The sequence below is a fragment of the Nicotiana tabacum genome, chromosome 3 (assembly GCF_000715075.1).
Source record: "Nicotiana tabacum cultivar K326 chromosome 3, ASM71507v2, whole genome shotgun sequence".
Lineage (NCBI taxonomy): Eukaryota > Viridiplantae > Streptophyta > Magnoliopsida > Solanales > Solanaceae > Nicotiana > Nicotiana tabacum.
The window spans coordinates 65815502-65837747 of NC_134082.1; the positions used below are offsets into that span (position 1 = coordinate 65815502).

General features: G+C 34.5%; 1 protein-coding gene across 1 annotated transcript; it reads right to left on the reverse strand.

The window, feature by feature from the left end:
- Window positions 1-6328: 6328 nt before the first annotated feature.
- On the reverse strand, window positions 6329-14468 carry LOC107814673 (gamma carbonic anhydrase 1, mitochondrial). The gene is made up of 5 exons (XM_016640122.2): window positions 14163-14468; window positions 11579-11722; window positions 8544-8669; window positions 8298-8449; window positions 6329-7122 (listed from the first exon to the last, which is right to left on the reverse strand). The coding sequence occupies exons 1-5, from the start codon at window positions 14275-14277 to the stop codon at window positions 6853-6855; spliced, it is 807 nt and encodes a 268-aa protein (XP_016495608.1). The 5' UTR covers window positions 14278-14468; the 3' UTR covers window positions 6329-6852.
- Window positions 14469-22246: the final 7778 nt, after the last annotated feature.

Consider the following 22246-nt stretch of genomic DNA (forward strand, 5'->3'; position numbering starts at 1 on the left):
AGCCATAATGAAAACAAACCTAATTTAAAATTACTAATAAGTGCTAAAATAAGTACTATTATTTACATGACTAAACACTAAAAGAAAAATAAGTTATGCATTTTATCTAACCCACAGAAAAACTAAAAAATAGATATCCAGCACTATTTTCATTCAAAGCATAATTGAATTGAATGTCTTTTATTAGCATTAGTATTGATTGGATATTGGTTTAGGATTTATTTGAGTTACTAACATTTATGAACTATAAAATTTATTGGAGCATCTAAAAATTATTAGTCCAAGCTTGAAATAATACTTGAAAAGATAAAACTATGAAAAAGCTTAAGAAATATTTATAAACTACACTATAGTAAATATTTTTTATGTATTAAATATATTTAAAACTTCTATACATATAATGTCGGGTTGGTTTGGTTTCAGTTTGACTTTTTTTAGTTAAAACCAAACCAAAACAAACCAAATATGGTCGGGTTTTTTTTTCCAACACTAAACCAAATCAAATCATAGTCGGGTTTTTTTTCTCGGTTTGACTCGGATTATCGGGTTGGTACGGTTTGTCGGTTTTATTTGTACACCTCTAATTGTGAATCTGGGACCGAGGGCAGGCATTTCATTTTGCAACCGAGTCCGGAATCATTCTTCTTAAGTGGTTTGACAATTCATTACGTCCTTTATCTGTTTAATCTAACGCATTTTATCATTTGTATTGAATTAATTTGCATATCATTAAAATTACATATAAATTTAATTGTTATCCGCTTAAACAAAGCTACTTTTTTCCAACGGTTCCTTTCTCAGTAGTTAATGTAGTTGCTCTTAGCTGTTGACATGAATTGAGGGTTTAATATCTGACTGGTTTTGGTGGATAATGAGAAAATAAAATATTTTTATTGGATATTGAAAATCTCAAACCGACCAAAAACACTATTATCCTATAAGAGTTTAGATAGACTTAGGTGGGAACACTGGACCGATCCCCATGTGTCAAGGAGCAACACTCAAGATTTTACGAATATTCTTATGTAGTTAAGGAATGTCCTTTTTGCGTAATTTCCCGGCAATGTGGAGCGGGAATTTCTTTTTTTGGGGGTGTACATGAAGCGGATTTATTTGGATTTTATCACAATCAAATCAAACTAATTATATCTATTTGGATTTGTTCGATTTTGTCGAATTTTTTGAATTTTTTTGTTACATGAATATTATTTAAATCTTACTTTATTAAATTTTTGATATGTAAACGTATGATCTATTAACATATTCTTATGGGACAAGTATAAGAATTAACATAATCAAACGAATATTATATCATAATAATTGAACTAAGGAACAAGTATCGATATTCAACGTATATTTACATAATAACAAAATAGTTAAAGATAACAGATAAATATAAATATTATCATTACAATTGTACTCGACGACTTGTCATGTTTTGAAAATGATCAATGATCGCATCATTATGTACACTTTCAAATACTTCATCCTCTATATAACAAGCTAAATAATCATTCAAAAGTTTATCACAAATTATGCTTCGCATGTTACTTTTAACGTACTTCATCAAAGAAAAACTCTTTCTACCGTTACAGTAGCGACATGCAATATCAAACTTAACTTCATGAGCAAATAAACAAGTCTCTAAGTCATGTGCAAATTTATTTTAACCAGTGTCTCTGAAAGATCTTCAAGGATTTTCAAGTTAGAGAATTCATTGCTCGCCTCTCACACATAGTCAATATAGATGTCAAGCTCAAAACTAAGATCCTCAAGCATAGAAATTAGTGAACTCATTCGGATAGCGTTTAGCAAGTTTCATTATCTTGTCTTTTTCATAATTTGCAAAAGAATTATTTGGACTCAAACTAGCCATACCAAGAAGTAGATTAGTATTCACTTTATTGAAACGACTGTTAAGCTCCAAAAGTTGCTAATCAATAACAACATAGAAAACCTTTACATGCAAATGATAAGAATATGTAACACTTGATTTCTTACACTTCAACTTTCCACAAGCATATCATGCTTGACACAAATGAAGAATTCCATCTAGGTTCTCTCATAACTTGCAATTGTCTCTTTGCGAAAACAACAAACTTCATGGCACTTACAATATCTTGATCTCTTTTTTTTTTTTTTTTTGCAAAATCATATTTAAATCATATGTAAGTGCCAATGCTTTCAACATTAAATGCAACATATACACAAACTCATAGGATCTTATGTCATCCACTGGACTTTTTGCCATTGATCTCTCTATTTGAACCCTCAATTGCAAGAACTACAAGTACATCAACAATTGATGAAAATAAACTAATAAAATTACGCATTGTCTTAAAATGTAAATCTCAACGAGTATCACCTGCCCTTTGAAGTTTAAGTTCTTGATTTAATCTGCTTCCCGTATGAACTTCACCAAGCACTAGTAGTTCCTCTAGTTTTTCTGCTTGATCATCTCGAAGCATCTCCCTGCGCTTAAAAGAACCTCCAACAATATTTAAAACATTTGCAAGAATATAAAAAAATTTGTTCTGCCTCATAATGTTTCTTTGCAACAGCTACAAGAATCAATTGTAATTGATGCGCAAAACAATGCTAATATGTCGAACGAGTATCATTCATAATCAAAGTTTTAAAGCCATTAATTTATCCATGTATGTTACTAGCTCCATCGTAGCCTTTACCCCGTATTTGAGATTTACATAATAAATGTTCCAAAAACAAAGAAAAAGTTGTTTCTTTCTATGACTTTGCAGATGTATCTTTAAAATGAACAATGCTAAGGAATCGCTCACTAACTTTACCTTCTTTGTTTACATAACGCAAAACAAGTGTCATTTGTTCTTTATGAGAGACATCCTTAGACTCATCAACCAATATCTCATAGTAATCATTGTTCAAGTCTTTAATAATTGCTTTCAATGTTTCGTTTGCACAAGATCTCACAATGTCTTTTTGTATACTTGGACAAATCATGATGTCATTTTTTGGAGCATTTTCTAGCACAAACTTTTTTACATCTTCCTTCTTATCGGCATACCACTTTAAGAGATCTAAGAAGTTGCCTCGTCTTGTAGAAGTTTCGCTTTCATCGTGATCTCGAAAAGGGTGGGTATTTTTTTAGGCAATCAGCGGGTGCCACGTATTCTTTTAAAGTTTTGATGAGTGGATTAACGACCGTGAGTTAATTTTAAACTCAAAGTAGAACGGTAGGGGTAAGAATATGCAAAATGTGAAATGGGGGAAAAATATAACTTATTTTTAAAAGTAGAGGGATAAATATGACCCTTCCTCCTTTTTAGTTTGAGTTAAGTGATTTGTTAGTAAGTACTCCCTCCGGTCCAAAATAAGTGATTTTTTGGATGTTTTCACACAGATTAAGAAATTCACCCTTTAACATGAATGAGCAATGAAATTGACCATATTAACCTTTACTATCTCACATAAACACTCCTAACACATACTCTAACACTATTTACTCCAAGTATAATATAGGAAAAAAATAATTAATTCATTCTTAAAATCTGAAAAAATTACTTATTTTGAACCACAAAAAAAGAACAAAAAATCACTTATTTTGAACCGAGAGAGTATTATTTTTGTTTAAAAAATAGAATAAAGTGAAAGGGGGAAAGCTGTAACTGACAAGGGAAACGTGCATAAAATTTTGTGCCAAAAAATATGGAAAAATGTAAAAGATTTGAACTTGGATCATTGGTTATAGGAAGCAAGGCAAACCTAGATTCCACACCTCAACCTTGAACCAGCAATACATTTTGTAACTAGGTTTATATATAAATTAGTTAATTTACCCGTGCGAGTCTTAAAAAGATAAATATGAATGAGAATTTATTGTTAAAATTTTGAAAATTAAAAAAATCCTTATTCTTTATTTAATTTTATCTTTTTTTATATTATTCAACCATAAATCATAATTGTGATCTAATTATATTTTTAAGGTTGATTACTTCTTTCTACCATCTTCAAGACTCACTTTCTCTATTTTTTATATGCATGGAAGCATATACTTTGCTCCTTGCAAGGACTTCATAGGCTAATTTGAATGTTTAAATTGTAGGACTAAATCTTCTTTTATCGATGAAAATAAAATTAAATAATTAATTAAGGCAATGTACTTGGGTAAACAATTACTATTGACCTCGGTACCTCCTTGTGCTATTCAGGATATTTTGATGATATCCTACATCATGTCACAAAATTATACCATTACTATCTGTCTATTAAACAACTCAATTTTGAAAACAAAAGATCTATACAAATATATTATATATACTGAAATTTTAAATTCAATATTTTATGATATAAAAGATTAATAAATAAATAAAAATTCAACACAACAAATAGTTCTTCTATATATTACAGTAATATTTTATGATATAAAAGAGTAATAGATATATAAAAATTCAATACAAGGTTTCGTCTTTGCATTACCCTTCATTTTCATTTTTTTTCTCTACTTATAAATTAAGTGTTATTTTATAAGTAAACTTATAATCGTTTTTTGTTAACTTTAGTTTAGGTAGGAGGAGATGGAAGTTTTCATGTATGTATATACATACAAAGCTGATTTTATAAAAAAAAAATTAAGTGGATAATTAGATGAGTATAAGATTAAAAGAAAATGAAAACACAAGTAAATAAATATCCAGACAAACACCTCCCCGTTAGTAGGAGAAATATAAAATATCGGCTACTCCGATCCCGTTTTAAAATATCTTAAGTACTGAGTCTTTAATTATATTAGGCAAAATTGTGAAAATACAAAAAATATACAGTATTATTTTTGTCGTCTCCGATACATGCTTTAAGATAGTCGCCCCTCCATTTACAAAAAAAAACACCAAACCAAAATTTATCAAGAGCTAACAACAATATAAAGACGATTGGAAACCACAAGTCGACAACACCTTGAGAATATCAACTACTATCACCGATCACAAAACGCCCTAGACGATTGTGCCAAGATTGAGGAATACATACAGTCATGTCATTAACTTGCACATCATAAATTTTTGGAGGTTACGAATGTAAAAGGCATAAAAACGCAAGAATATTAATACAAATAGAAATGGAAAACTCATAGACTTCATTCTCTTAAATGTCTTTCCCTTTTAATTGAGCAATCAATCTAGACAGTTATTGACTTTTTAATAGCCTTTTCATTTTGCAGCAAATATTTGAGGGCAATATAAGAGAAAAATGCCAAAAATTTGACAAAAAAGATAAATACCAATGCTGGCCAAAGAGAGTACCACTTCACTTTTCTATTCCCCTCTTTTATATATATAAATAGATATTGTCATACATTTAATAGATTTCTTAATACAAATATAGAATTTAGGCAAAAGCTCTTAGGTTCCCGAAAATCCATACCTATCATTGTAGATCCGCCCCTGATTTTATCATACATGACAGCTTAGTTGTAATTTTTTATATCGAATCAATAAATTTCCACAACTCTTTCTTTTATGCAAAATATCGAGATAGTTAATGTATTTATTAGGTACAAAATTTTGTTTTATAATAAAAACTCTTAATTCAAAAATCAGTCGTCAAATTAATTTTCGAACTTCATCTACTATACTAATGATGAAGATCTATGAACCTATTTACCAAAAAAAAAAAAAAAAAGACATATTCAGAATGCACTAATGGGGAAGTAGCAGCACCATGCATATCGATCATCACGGCCGATCCCAAGCAAATTCTATCAAAGAGAATTTCTAGACTGAAATCTACGATTTCCCTACCTAGTAAGAGTAATTAGCTAATGAGTCAGAGTATATATTTGACCTAACAACAACAACAACAACAACAACAACAACAACAACAACAAACCCAGTTTGATTCCAATATGTGGGATTTGGGGAGGGTAGTCTGTACGCAGACCTTACCCCTAGTTAATGCAGGTAGAGAGGCTGTTTCCAATAGACAGTATATATTTGACCTGATTAAAAAAAAAAAGAATGTATTTGACCTAACAAACACATATCCAGGTTTATGTACTCTCAGTTGAACACGAACTACTAAAGTTTCTTGACAATTGCCAAATTGCTTGCGTCTAATTGCATGAACACACGCTTCTCATATTCATAAATAATCTGAGAGCTTTGACATTCAGATCGTCTAGCAAATTCACTCCAATGATCCACTTAATATACAGCCCTTCTCATATCTGAGTGGATTGGGTGTGAAAAATAAGGTGTTTGGAAGTTGGTATAATGAAAGTCATTTTCTGGAGTTCAACTACCAAAATATATTTCCTTGGCAAACATTTTCCATCAAAAGGATAAAGAAAATTAACTTACAAATATCTAAACTTTTACTTTCATATAACTTGTAGCAACCAACATCAATATGTAATACTCAACAAATTCATCTGGAGACTATCTGATCTGCCAATATTGGTACTAATCTTAATATATATTTTTTCAGAACACTATTTTTCACTCAGCAACCAAACAATGGAGCAGGAAGCGCTCATTGTTCCTGGAGCACTAAGAAAACATATTGTAGGAAAATAAGTTCTATGTTAAACAATTTCCACGAAAAGTAGCTTTGGTCATACCAAACACACATTTTAAATGCCGAAAACAACTTTATGCTTTTACCGTATCATTGGTTCCTCATCAACAGTCAGCTCTGATTAGCCAGACGGAATCGGCACAGGAAAGCAAGAACGGCAAACCAGGATTAAATCTTTTGATGTTTCAGCCTGGTTTTAATTATTTAAGATGAAACGTTGGTGTTTTCTTGTTTAATCAGCCCAAAGAAAAAGAAATAGGCTAACACCACAAAAACCCAAGGATAATCAACTTAGAACCACAGTTAAGAGGCCTTTGGTGCCTGGATATTATCAGGCAGGATAAGCTCTGGAGGTGTTTGACGATCAACACCCAACATAGAGTCATACTCCTCGTCTTTGCGAGCAAACTTCTTCCGCAACACCTTCTCAAATTCAATCGCATCAAAGCTTTTTGCATTTTCAGCAGCGTGAACCTGCGCTAAATTAGTGTAGTTGGCAGCAGACTGCGAGATAAAAGCTATTTCTTCTTCTGTGAGCTTTCTCAGGAACCTGGCTGGATTTCCTCCCCATACCTATTCATGAAAAAGCAACATCAGTTACATTTATTAGCAATATAAAGGGAAATCAATTGTCTACCGTAGTTCCCCATCCCAGGAAATGGAAGTGCACTATGCTGACAAGCTGGAACGATGGCAGAGAATGTTGAAACAAACTCAAAATGGATTTTACCCAAGAGCATATGTCAATTTACATCTCAAGTCATCTTTGCCTTTAGTCACGGTTATCTATAGTGTTAATAAAACCAGTGTTGTCAAAGGCGAAAAGCTCTCCAAGTCTGTTGGGGCTTTAAGCACAAAACAATTCAAGTGTGGGCTGTAGTTATATAAAAAAAAAGTGTAATGAAAAAAAAACGTAATTCAAGAAAAAAGTAACAAATTCATTCATAATGCTTTCCTTAATAACTAATTCACTTATTTGCAGATTGTATTTGTTGTTTATTACCGCTCGATTCAAGATAGAATTCATGTGAAATGTGAGGCGCACGCCTCAGTGCCTCGCCTACCCCGAAAGGCAGTTTAAGTGAGGCGAAGCACCCTCCCTGAGCTTCAAGGCTTAAGCGCGCTCAAATGAACCTTTGACAACTCTGATTAAAACCTGCAAAGCGAGGGGTCGTTTCATGGTTGAAACCATACACTTTAGAGAAGTGTGTCAAACAATGACGTGCAAGACTGCAAGGTGATCCCAACAGGAACTTTTCAGTTATTTGGATCCTTTGAGAGTTGGATAATTCATGACTACTCACTGCATCTAATTTTTTTAAAAGGGAAAAGCACGAAAACTGACGAAGTCCATGGACCTAGAAGCGAGAAGCAAAAAGTGATGTGCACAACAGTAATTTAGTATTATAATAGTCAACTTTCACTTGAAATAACTAATTTCAACATCCAATATACCACAATGTCGATATTAATTAACTCCCCAAAGTTAAGATTTAAAGAAGCAACTGTTTCTCATTGAGATCATTTTGTGCATCATTGTTTGAAACACAGACTTATCTGAAGCACATGGTTTCACCCATGAATCGATGACCCCTCACTTCACATTGCTTCATCGCTTTAAGTGATGAGCTTTTAAAACCACTGATTGCATATATTGGTTAATACTCACACTGGAAATTAGATGCATGTTCTAGGCAATATCTATGACGATAGCAAAATGAATAACTTAAATTGAGGTTGCCACAAACCTCTCCAGAAGGAATCCTCGTATTCTGCCTGACAAGGGCACCAGCAGCGACCATAGCATTTTTCTCCACAACTGCCCCATCAAGCAGAGTTGCACCCATACCAACAAATGCCTCATCTTCAACAGTACATCCATGCAAGACAGCACTATGACCTTCAATTAAGTTGGATGTCAAAAGGTTAACCACCACAGTTACTGCAACTATTCAAGGCAGATGTACGTTATTTCTTTGCAAAATAGTCCTCACCTACAGTAACATTGTTGCCAATAATTGTTGGCAAAACCTTTCCACTTAGATTTGATTTAGCTACATGAACAAGAGAATTGTCCTGGATATTGGTTCCTGCTCCTATACTAATACTGTTCACATCACCTGCATGCAATGTCTCACATTGAGCAAAAATAACCAAACTAAAGAGCGCAAATATTGAAGGCAGGAAAGTCACAGAACTCGCATCCCGTGCGAGGACACTTTTCAAACATATACATATTGTCAGATAACACATTGTGGTAATTCAGTTTAATCACAAATGTCCAAGCGTAGGAAAATTAATATTCGGTATAAAAGAGATCTTTTCCTCAATCCCGCAATAGGGATATGATAGTTCACTTAGGATTCTTCATTATATTTACTGGGCAGCTTTCAAATGTACAAGGAGGCTCATTTTTCTCTATATTTCAAAGGGCAAGAGTTATGTGAAAGAAGAGTTCTTTGACGGCATGAAACCAAGATGGTCTCCGACTATTTGAGGAATTTCCAAGATTGGCATAAAACCATCTGCCAATGAAAATGGGAATCGAGGTCCGCAAAGCATATACCATAAAGGGACTTTTTTTTGGTTGAAGCTGACAGGTAGTGAAACCACCATAGAATACCATAAAATGGTTGGAACGGAAGATAAGAACGGAATCAACTAAACATCCAGAATTTGTTGAAGATATGGGGGCACTCGCAAAAAGAAAGGTACTTTTGACCAAGTAGAGCAACAGGAAGCTCCAGTGAGGTGGAGAAGGAATAAAATGGTGACGAGAAGCAACATGTTGTAATAGGGAAAAAGTTCTTCCCAGTGATGATATGTTGTGGTACTTGATGACAAGAGATGCTACTCCATTCATTTCGAGGTGGAGTTGGTGGAGATTGCGGAGAGATGTGCTGTTGCTAGAGGTGCTCTGCTTTTGGAGTTTCGACGAGAGTAACATTGCATTAGGAGACAGACATGAATATGTGGCATAAAGATGGTTGGATCTTGAATTCAGGCCTGATGTAGTGACAAGACCCATGCAAAAGCATTAGGACATTCGCCCTAAGTAAAAGGTCGTTGTTTCACGACATAGAAAATCCAATTCAATTGAAGCCAGGTCTTGAAGAAGATGCTCAACAGTAATGGCCAAGCCACACACAATTGACAACCAACTGTTATGTGGAAGTCATATATTAAGCTGGCATTTCATGATGCCCAGCTGAACAACCAAAATCAGTTAAAAGAAGAGGTGGTAACTGAAAGGTCGAAGAGTTGAATGATTATACAACCACAAACAGGGTTGGCAGAGATGACAATGGGATAGGATCGATTAAAGAAAAAGCAGGACAATAGGTGCCAACTGGTTACTAAACACTTCAAGTTTGAACCGGCAACTAAAAAATTGATCCAATTTCCAAGGAATCTCTGATACTAGAGCATAACATAGACAAACAACATTCCGCCATGTAGGAAATTTATGGATTTTGAAGAGGATGCTCTGGAGATGGGGACGATTATTTTCAATTAAGGAGGCTAATAGTGAACAGGAGTGGGGGACTGAATCAACGTTGTCAAAGGCGCGCTTAAGCCCTGAAGCAAGGCTCAAAACATGTTGAGCATTTCGTCTCGCTTAGCGGGCGCTTCATTGTTTTCATCAAGGCTCTAAGGCATACCTTTCCCTTTGCCAATGAACGTAATCTCGAAGATGCGACATTAAACAATTAATATTTCACTTTATCGTAAATTTTCTTCAATTTCTTTCTCCATATATTTGGTATTCATGCTTATAGATATTAGTTTTGGATTACACATACATATTTGTAGTTTTTCTCCATTTACGCCTTTCTTCATTAAAGCCCACACTTTATTTGCGCTTTGCGCTTAAAGCCCCAACAGACCTAAGAGCTTTTTTGCGCTTTTCACCTTTGATAACATTGAATTGAATTGGCCATGATACTGAAGCAGAAGCAACAAAGCATAATGGGTAAGAATATGATGATGGAGAACAGACAGCTCATAATGAATTACAAGTAGATTATGAAAATGTATGACCATAAGAACTGAAAGTGGAATAAAGTAATGAGGTAATTTAATAGTAAGAATGGCGGAAACTTAGGGAATTCGGAAAATCTATTAGGCGTCCTGTGGGGGTCAAACGAGAAAAACCCAAAGAAACTTAAAATGAACATTGAAAAGGGTTGGCAAGAAGATAGTCAACCAACTGATAAGGAAAATTCTGGATAGCAAGCAAGGAAGCAAAATAAGGGTGCGGACTTAGAAAGTAGGAATGCAGCTTCAACAAGAACAACAGCAAAGAGTTGACGGAGAATTAAATTGAATTGAGATAACAGTTCTTGTTTATCCTTTATTTTTGTTTGAAGGTGGTATATTGGATTTTGAATGACGCAGCAAGGGTGGCTGGTCGAGGGTCAAAGTTAGTATTTTGGTTAATTTATTCTGGATGTATATGGGTTATATCCACTGGATACTTTTCTAATAAACCACCTACTCAGACAAAAGTCTTGACATAAACATCAGAACTGCGAGTTAGAGAAAAGAATTGGATTGTCAACGAGTTAGAGAATAAACAATCTCTTGTGAGTTAAGCCTAGTATATTAACAAAATACCACCTTCTAAAGTGAGAACTGGTAAAAGACAAATGGTTGCTTTGATTACAAAGCTTGAGAACCCATAATGCAGTTGCATCCTAATATGATTTTCTTAGAGCAATATTAATAACATTACTTATGAATTATCAAAAAGATGCAGCTCAAAGTGTCTACCCTCCCTCATACATTCAAGAAAGCATTTAACCTTTTTCCAAATACAGGAATTTTTTAGCTCACCCTACTCCAATGTCTCCAGGAGTGTTGAAAATCTATATGTTTCATAATCAACAGGTATAATTAAACGCTTACCTAGAAGAAAGAAGATAAAGAAGTTTTCCACCTAATGCAACAAAACCAGCATACGACCCATTAAGCCTTACAAGAAAACTTTTAAGCACGGATTCTACCATAGTATGAAATTAGAACATACCTCGCAGAACACATCCATACCAAATAGAAGCATTACGTCCAACATGAACATCACCAATTAAAGAAGCACTTGGGGCCACAAATGCATCTTTAGCAACCATAGGTACTTTGTCAAACAAGTTCATAAGAGTTCTATGCCTTGACACTGGAAACAAGGAGAGAAATGACAAATGTTAAAGGATGCAAGATTCCAGCATCTGTATATATGGAGCACATTGACAGGCAAAAAGTTCAAACCTAGAATATGAAGGAAAAAAACTTTTGCGAGTAGGGCAAGAAACACTTAATTAAAGGAAATAAATCTTAAGATTATTCTGTAAATAATGCTAAAAGAAATTAAATCAAGATATCGGATAGCAAAATTTGCTGACTGTGAGAAAATATGAGTACAAAAAGACCATCGCAGCGAAATATCATTTGTTTTACCAAACTCTTCAGTAAGAGAAGCAATGCTCAAGGTGATAGCCAAAGGTGCCAATCAATTAGCTTCCGTTTTATTTGATGATAACATATGTATACAAAAATAATTTCTTGCAGTTAGCCTGAGAGACTTATAGCCTGTTTGGCCAAGCTTCTAAAATCAGCTTATTTTGAAAAGTGTTTTTCTAAAAAATGCTTCTCAAAAAAATACTTTTGGTGAGAAGCAGTTTGTGTTTGGCAAATTAATTTGAAAAATACTTTTGAGCATCAATTAGTATTTGGCCAAGCTTTTAAAAAGCGCTTCTAAGTGTATTTTTCTCAAAAGTGTTTTCAAAAAAAGTATTTTTGGGAGAAACTACTTTTTTCTGCATCTAAAAAGTTGATCTGCCTCTACTCAAAAACACTTTTTTCCCTTCAAAAAGCTTGTGCAAACACCTTAACTTTGGGGGGGGAGGGGGGGGGGGGGATATTGGCCAAAAAGAAACTTGGCCAAACAAGCTATTATTCATTAAAAGAGTTGAATTGTGAAAAATCCAAAATCTTTTAAATCTAGTTCTTCAACATTTTCAGCTTGGAAAATCTACAGACAAGCCATTCAATCATACACATATGGGGTGAGATAGATACAGGAATACATTTGCCGCAAGTACTTGTATTTCGTAAGTAGTCTTCAGAGTTTATGCTAACAGGATAAATCTCTAGATATGTAATGGATTAGCAAATACCGCTAAAAGTCTAATATAGCTACACCTTTTCTTCTCTTGAACTAAGGTAAAACCAGCTTCCTGGGATTATTATCTATGTTTTAATGGTAAAACTGTCCAAATCATCTTGAGGGAGCTTGTAGTAAAAATTGGAAAGTGTTCTCCAAATATTGGAAATTAAACTCAAGTCTTTCCACCAAATCCATGTAATACATTGGGCTAACGACTAACTGGGTGACTGACTCAAGAAACAAAGCTGTCCAAAGCTTACTAGACTGAAAATGTTGAAACCTATAGATTGCCTTCAATGATCAAGATCACAATGTTTCTAAGAATTTTTTTTTTCACAATGTTTCTAAGATTTGATATTGTATTAGCTATTTTAAATGCACAGATGCTCTTAAACGGCATCCAAGTATAAGTCAAAGTAAAAGTAACTTTTTCATCAGATTAAATACGGATTGGAATGTGAGACTAATTTATTCCTTGTCATTTTAAAAGCAACACTTAACTCAGAACATGTATTTATATATGTAAGTATAACAATTTACTTTTCAAAGAAAGCATCCGTCTACTGTCCATTTGTACCCAAAATAATAACCTAGTCAGGACACAGAAGTACACTACTAAAATTTAAAGCTTGAAAGCATCCCTCCGCTGTGCATTAGTATCCAAAATAATAACCTTGTCAGGACACGAAAGTACACATTACTGAAATCCAAAACTAGTATCCTTCTTTTCGGCCCTTAATTCGTATAAATGAACAGCTAATCAAATTGTAGCCTTCCGCAGCTGAATAAACCTTCAAAATTCAGTAGTTACATCAATTAGTTTGATGTCATCTGCAACAGTCAACCATATGCAACTTACATATATCAATCAGTCAACCACTTTTTAATCCCAAACAAATTGGAGTCAGCTATATGACTGCTATGTAATCATTCCGCTCTATTCTGACCCATTTTATTGCAAATACTGGTAAATAATATGTTTTATAAGGCAAACCCAAACTAGTCGGGGTCAACTATACGAATGCTCTATAGCTATTCCACTCTATTCAAGCTCAATTTAATCGCAAACAATTGGGAAAATGACACCACTCTTAAAATAATAACCGAAAAAATGTATAATTTTTTGTATATGTATACATTTCTGTATGTTATATACATAATTTATACACTTTTGTGGCTACTAGATGTAAATAGCTTCGGCAGCGGGCTAAAAGTGATCTTTGACCTAAACAATTTGTCTCTTAAGGAAAATTAGGGATTTTCTAACTAGACTAAAAAGAATTCTTGGCAAACACCAGACCTTAGGTACCTGTAACAACAACTTAGCTTTAATCTTAACTAGTTGGTATTACCTAAACAATCTATTTTTAAAAAATGCAGTGAAAAAAAGAATTAATTAAAAGAAGGCGAAAAATGAATGGTGCATTAAGAGAGCAGATCGAAGACATACGGTGTTCATGGAAGTAATAGTTGCCTTGGAGGCGGCAGCCCAAACGATCCATGGCTTGACCCGTTTCCCTGATCCAGAACCCGACTGTGTAGATTGCTTTCCCCAGCGTACCCATTTGCCTACCTTCTTCTGATTTTCGACCTGAAAATGAGTTTTTGTAAAAAGGAGGAGATTGAGGAAGTCTTCAGTTTAATTTAGCTGAACACTTGATAAGGAAATGAGGCCTAGGACATGGCCTTTGTTATTTGCATTTTTTCTTTTTTTTTATGATATATTTTTCTTTTCTCCAATGACTGTATTTGAAGAATATGAACTTTTAAGAAACTATTAAATTTGATTCTATATACTATTAACAATGGTAATATAAAATATTTTAAAAAAAATTGAAGAGTTTGTTTGATAGAGAGAACGTCACATCAAAATTTAATATTTGAATTTTTAAAACTTGTATAAAAATATCATTTGTTTAACATTTTGAGACATAATAAAGCAAAAGAAAATCATATAAAGCGGGACAAATAGAGTAAGATTTTTATAAAGCCCAAAAGAGTGAATAATTTTTTTGTAGTTGCGTGGGTGCACAAAACATTTTTTTGCTAATGAGTGGGTGCACCCAAAATTTAAAATCAAATTACATTAAATTAACTAAATCATTAGAAAACTTATAACTATAAAACTATCAATTATGTAAATCAAAACGGTAAAAATTTATCCGCACTGCGTGTTTACACCCAACTAACATATGACACTTATCATTTATTTGTATGTAGTTATTATTAGTTAACTATATTTAACTACTTATGTGTTTTGCACATAATCTTAATTAATTATTAGTAGTATTAAAAATACTAATTATATTCTCCGTTGGGTTCTAAAACGGCAACATCAAGTAGATTGATATTATTTTATGTTATTTTACTTTGTTTGACTTCTTATAAAGAAAAATTCCTTAAATTAAATAGATATTATCCTAAAAATAAATTTCAAAAGTTGATAGACTCATACAAAAAAACATTCACAGAACTGATCTTGACCTTCATACTTTCGTTGTTACTAATCATGAAAATTACTAATATATATTAAAAATAACTTCATCTGGAGAAGAAAATTATTTTATATTTTAACTGCCCTTTTTTAAAAAGAATAATTTTTTCTACATACAAGTATACTTGTAAAAGTATGAAATTAACCAACCCGCTATATTCCAATTTCTTAACTCCCAATCAGTTGTAGTTTAGGGGAATAACGTAAAACATTGGACGGAGCCTGAACCTAGAAAAAATTATATGTAGTAACAAAACGATGACTTTAAGCCTAAACTTTCTAACTATAAGTTACTATGACTTTATGTCTTTTTTATTATTTTATTTAGTAAAATTAGGACTCCTAATAGCCTTGGTTGTCTTTTATGGTTAACTCAAGTAAATCACGGGTAAATATTTGATACGGGTAAGTTTTTACCAATCAAAACTAATATAGAAAAAGCCAACAAACACAATTTTAGCTACCAGTTGAATTATATAAAGAATAGCACACATTAAAACTAATGTAAAGAAATAAAATAAAATAAAAGGAATAATCATGCAACATAAGTAACTACTCCTTTAAATTGGTACAATAAAACAAAAAGTCATAGGGCTAAACAATCTATAGGAAATATGAAAAAGGAAAAAGAAATAGTAGTTGAAATGAAAAAAAGAGTGCGTCTAAAAAAAATCTTTTTTATTGATTGATTTCTACTGAAAAAGTAGAAACGAGAAGAAGAATATGGACATTTTTACTTGATGTGCAGTTATTTTAGATGATGCATTTCTTAGTTTTATAGACATGTAGTTAAAATTAAAAAAAAAAAAGAATAGAAAAAAATATGTTAATGCGTTCAAAATTAAAGAAGAATTGGTAGGAAGAGATTTTTTTTTGTTTGGGTAATAAAGACTTTTATTGAAATAGAAATACTTCAACAGCCATTACAAAGGGTTTTTCTATTAGTTATAATTATTTATGTCAGTAAGGTTTTTTAAAGTTAACAAAATATTAATATTTTGTTTCAATACACTATATTGGTTCTAGTTATCAAATATTTTGTTAGTAAATATGAATTTTTAAATAATTTAACTCAAAATTTTAAAATATTAGACAATGTTATACAGTGAAATACTTAAAAGAAAACTTAAAACCTTGAAAGCAAATTTGTTAAGACCATACAATTTTTTCTTGGTTATTTATATTAATCGTGTTTATTTGTCCAATCGTTGGCACATTACTAATGTTATTTCCTCACATCTTCAGTTTTGGCTTTAGGCCTCCAATTTTATTGAGCTGCCCTAGGGAAGGGTAAGTGAGTAAGCTTCCAAAAACGTCTAAATTGCATGTATTTTTTGATAATTGGTCGGCTACCCCATTAGCTTCTCTAAATAAATGCCCGCGCTTCTTAGGAGGAAGAGATTAAATATGTACTACTAGTAGAATCTGACCCAACAATCCACGTGTCAGCCTTGTCAAGTTTTGTTTGTTTTTTTTTTCTTCTTAAAAATGACTACAAAAGGTAAAAATATGCTACGAGCAATAATCGAATCACAGAGTTCCAAAGCTTCAAATGGTTCCAAGAGAATAACCTCACAAGATCACTCCAAAGAAGGGTTCACACATGTATTTCCCAACACTCAACTCTCTTATAAAATAATCTTAATTACTAAAGGAGGAGGAGAAGAAACAAGAAATGAATAATTCAAATCTTGGTGGTGTACATCAAATGAGCCAGAATCGGCTCAATTTATAACCAAAGGAATTGGATTTGCTTGGTTATAACTTGGCCAGCAAATCTCAATTCTGATGGTTTCAAATTGGCCACCAAAGCCTCTTACAACAAGGCCATATTATTACAAATCTCCATGCAAAGCTTGAACTTGACAACTGGAAGAGGTTTCATAAACATGTCAGCAGGATTGTCTTTAGTGTTGATCTTCTGAATAGAGACTTTTCCTTCAGCAATGGTTTCTCGGATGAAATGATATGTGATATCATTGTGCTTTGTCCTCTCATGATACATCTGATCTTTAGTCAGGTGAATGACACTTTGACTATTACAGAAAATGGTAATACCACCTTAGTGTAAACTGAGTTTAGCAAATAGACCATTTATCTACAAGGCTTCTTTGATCGCCTCAGTCACTGCCATATATTCTACTTCGGTACTAGATAAAGCTACTACATGTTGTAGTGTAGCTTTTCAACTGATAGCGCAACCACCAATACAAAATACATAGCCTGTTGTGATGACCCAAAAGGTCATCACTTGTTTGAAAGTAAATTCTGTTTTCCGAGGCCTTAAACCTCCTTTTGTCACACCTCGATTTGTGTGCGCAATCCGGGCGTGTATCCGGAAAGCTATCATGTGAAAATCTGGAAACAAATGATAAATTTTGCTTTTAAAATAAATTTAAGTTGACTTCGGTCAATATTTTGGGTAAACGAACCCGGACCTGTGATTTGACGGGCCCTGAGAGTCCGTAGGAAAATATGGGACTTGGGCGTATGCCCGGAATTGAATTCCAAGGTCCCAAACCCGAGAAATGAATTTTTGAAGAAAATTGTTTAACTGAAATTATAAGAGTTTTTTGAAATTTGAATGTGTTTGAATTTGATGGTATCAGACCCGTATTTTGGTTCCTGAGTCCGGTACAGGTCTTACTTGGCATTTAAGTTGAGCCTGTAAAATTTGATAAGAGATGGACTTGATGTGACGTGAATCGGACCATCGGTTGTTAAAAATGGAACTTAAGATTCCATGAGACTTTTCTTTGATTTTGATGCTAAATTCATAGTTATTGATGTTATTTTGATGATTTGATCACCCGAGCAAGTCCGTATGATGTTTTTGGACTTGCGTGCATGTTTGGTTTGGAGCCCCGAGGGCTTGAGTGAGTTTTGGATAGGCCACAGAGTGTTTTGAACTTAGGAAAAACTGTTGTGTATTGTAGGTCTGCAGGCTTCGCAATGGCTCCCAATTGCGAGCTCGCATTTGCGAACACCCATTCGCATTTGTGAAGACTGGGGTGGGCAGGCCTTGGTCGCAAATACGACCTTTCCTCGCAATTGCGATGTCAAATGCGACATGTCCCTCGCAAATGCGAAGGTGACAGTACTTCCCCATGGTCGCAAATGCGACAAATTCTTCGCATTTGCGAAGATAGCAGGTTCCAAGGGGTTCGCAATTGCGAGCCCTGGTCGCAATTGTGACATCTGCGACCTGCTAAATCATAACTTAGCCGAAATCTTTCATTTTTCAAACTCTCTCAAACCCTAAGCTCTCTTGGGCGATTTTCCAAAGAAAAGTTCTTTTCCAAATCGATTGTAAGTCATTTCTAACTCATTTTCTTTAATCTATAACATCTTTTTACATGATTTTAACTCAAAATCAAGGGTTTTCATGGAAGAAATTGGGTATTTTGGATTTTCAAAATTTGGAGATTTGGACCTCGATTTGAGGTCCGATTTCAAAATAAATTATATATTTGAGTTCGTGGGTGAATGAGTAATCGGGTTTTGGTTAGAACCTCGGGTTTTGACCATGTGGGACTAGGGTCGATTTTTGACTTTTGGGAGAAATCATTTGAAACCTATTTTCATGCATTAGAATTGATTCATTTAGCATTTATTAATATTATTAAGTAAATTGTGGCTAGATACAAGAGAATTGGTGGTGGAACAAGAGGTAAAGCGGTTGTTGAGGCTTGAATTGTGTTCGTGGCATCGAGGTAAATGTTTGGCCTAACCTTAGATTGAGGGATTAGGAGTTGTGTCTTATTTGCTATATGTTAATTGTGGAGTACGACGTATAGGCATGGTGACGAGTATCTATACGTCAGTGCCATGCATCCCCGTGAGTCTCGTATTGTAATTGTTGTGACTCCGTTGCGATTCATTCATGCTTAGTATGATGATTATCATTGTTGTTCCCTTGCCGGGATGTTATTGTTTATGATATTATCTCCCTTGCCGGTATGTTATTGTTTATGATATTGTCTCCCTTGCCGGATGTTGTTGTTATACTCTTGTTCGCTTGCGGGGATTCTTTTATGCTTGATGTTGAATTGTATAATGGGATCGGGTTGCACGCCGCAACGGTAATATATGAAATGGGATTGGGTTGCACGCCGCAACGGTATTATATGAAATGGGATCGGGTTGTATGCCGCAACGGTATTATATGAAATAGGATCGGGTTGCACGCTGCAACGGTATTATATGAAATGGGATCGGGTTGTACGCTGCAACGGTAATATATAAAATGGGATCGGGTTACACGCCGCAATGGTATTACATAAAATGGGATCGGGTTGCACGCCGCAACGGTATTACATGATTTGGGATCGGGTTGCACGCCGCAACAAGAAAGGAATGAAAGTGAAAATTTGTGTTTGTCTTCCTTATTCTTGTTGGCAATTGGATTGTGGTTTCTTTACATTTCCTCTATTGGTATTCTATTGTTATCTGATACTCCCCGCAGCATGTTTTCCCCCTCCCATCTTTAACTGTAAATATCTTCTTTTATTTTTCCGCTGTATATGATTTAACTACACAGGTTTATTTGGTAGCCTGGTCCTAGCCTCGTCACTACTTCGCCGAGGTTAGGCTAGGCACTTACCAGCACATGGGGTCGGTTGTGTTGATACTACACTCTACACTGTGTGCAGATCCCGATGCTGCAGCTTTTTGACCGCAGTGAGGCTGCTGCCTTCAGTCTATTCAGGCGACCCGAGGTAGTCCTGCAGGCATCCGCAGGCCTTGGCGTCTCCTTCTATCTTTCCTTACTGTTCCTTCTATGTATTTCAGAAACAGTTTTGTATTTATCTTTCGAACCCCCTATTTGTTGTATTCCTAGATAGTCTGTGAGACACCAGTTCTAGGTAGTTTTGTTATGGATATGTATCGGAATTATTATTAATTTGTTACGTTTCGTTCTGCCGCTTATTTATTTCCGTTGTTTATATAGTGTTAAATCACAACTGTTAAATGATTTAGAATGGAAAAAGGTAAGGTGTTTGGAATGATTGACTTGCCTAGCTTCTACTAGTAGGCGCCATCACGACTCCCGAAGGTGGAAAATCCGAGTCGTGACACCTGTCAGTGATCTTCTTTTGTCAAGATCACCTGCATAATCTAAGTCTACAAAACCAAACAAAGTGTTAGTATTTCTTCCAAATTCCAAACATGTGTTTGAAGTACCTTGCAAGTATCTGAGAATCCATTTCACAACATGCCAATGTGTTTTACCAGGGTAAGCCATATATCGGCTTACCACGCTCACTGCTTGTGAAATGTCTGGATGTGTACAAACTGTTGCATACATAATACTACCGACTGTACTGGAATAAAGTACTTGTGCCATATACCTCTCTTCTTCCTCTAACTGTGGGGATTGAGCAGCTGATAACTTAAAATGAGTAGCAAGAGGGGTACTTACTGTGATAGTTTATATGAGTCCACCAACTGTATAGAGACTTGATCCTATATCAGTTCCATCAGTGCTAACTACTAAAACAATATGTAAATGAGACACATGATTTTTACGTGGAAAAATCCCAAATCAAGGGGACAAAAACCACGACCTACACTGGTAGGATTTCAACTTCACTAACTTGTAACTGCACTATTACAAGCTACTTTGTAATGACTCTATTATAAAGACTTCAATCACTCTAACTTGTAATACACTTATCACAAGCCATTTTGTCACTCACTAGTTACAAAGACTTCAACCTATGACTAACTCTAGTCACAACACAAACTCAGATGGTTTATGATTTTGAGTTTCCTAAAACAAAGCTTCTAAGAAAGCAAAATATGAGTTACAATGAAGAACAAAACACAAGATTACAGCTCAACTAAGGACACACATAGACTCATAGTGAAACTAGTCCGTAGTGGAGTTGTCTTCTTGTTCTTGACACACTTGTGACTTCAATGCTGGATCAGATCTTCAATGCTTGAGAGAATATCACTAAATGCTCAAGTGAATATCTTGTTGCCTTACACCATGTTCTTATACTTCAAAAGACATCCCAAGGATGATGTCTATTCTTAGTTGGTACACGCCTCTTCCCAATGGGAAGTGATTGTTGCATTATAGTGTGTGTCACACCTCCTTTTTACACCACCCCGGAAAGGGCATGAAGGAGTTTTTCCATTTAAAGGACAATCGGAACGGGATTTAATTATTAATTAATTTAGAGTCGCCACTTGAGAGATTAATGGTGTCCCAAGTCACCGGTTGAATCCCGAACCGAGGAAAAATATGACTCTGTTACAGTCCGCGAACCAGAAATCCGAGTAAGGAATTCTGTTATTCCGGGAGAAGGTGTTAGGCATTCCCGAGCTCCGTGGTTCTAGCACGGTCGCTTAATTGTTGTATTTGATTTTATCCGATTTTAATACATGCTAGCTTATGTGCCATTTATTCGTAAACCGCTTCTTTATCATTTATTTTAAAAGAATTGCGACGTTGTGAAAATGTGTTTCGAACCACGTCGCAATCAATGCACCCGTGATTATCGACACATTTTGACTTTGTCGAGATTTGGATTTGGGTCGCATCAATGCGCATCTGAGTTTAAGAAAGTAATTTAATTAAATCGCGTCTAAAGATTCTAACGCAATATTATTTTGGAGAAGGCCGTGAAATTCGCTAAACGGCCCTCCCTAATTCTAAGTATTTTAATGTACTTATTTAACGAGGGCCCCGCAATTTATGTGTTTGTTTTAGCGAGGCTCATCTCACTTCGTTTTAAAAGGCAAACCTAAAGCACTCTATAATTTTCTACTTAATTGTCTCTATGAATAAAAGTAAAAGTCCTAATCAATTAGCATCGTTTAAGAATTATTATTTTGAATCCAGGATTGTCTATGATTCGAATCTTCAGTAATCTTGGGCTTTGCAATTGGACCAAGTAACAAGCAGGGAAGGCATGCTTCGCTTTTGGTCCTGTCCAGCCTTGGGCTTCTAGCATTACCTTTTGGCCCAAACCAAATGATATCTTCCAGGCCTCAAACCGATTTAAGTTAAAAGGGAGTAGGTCTGGTTG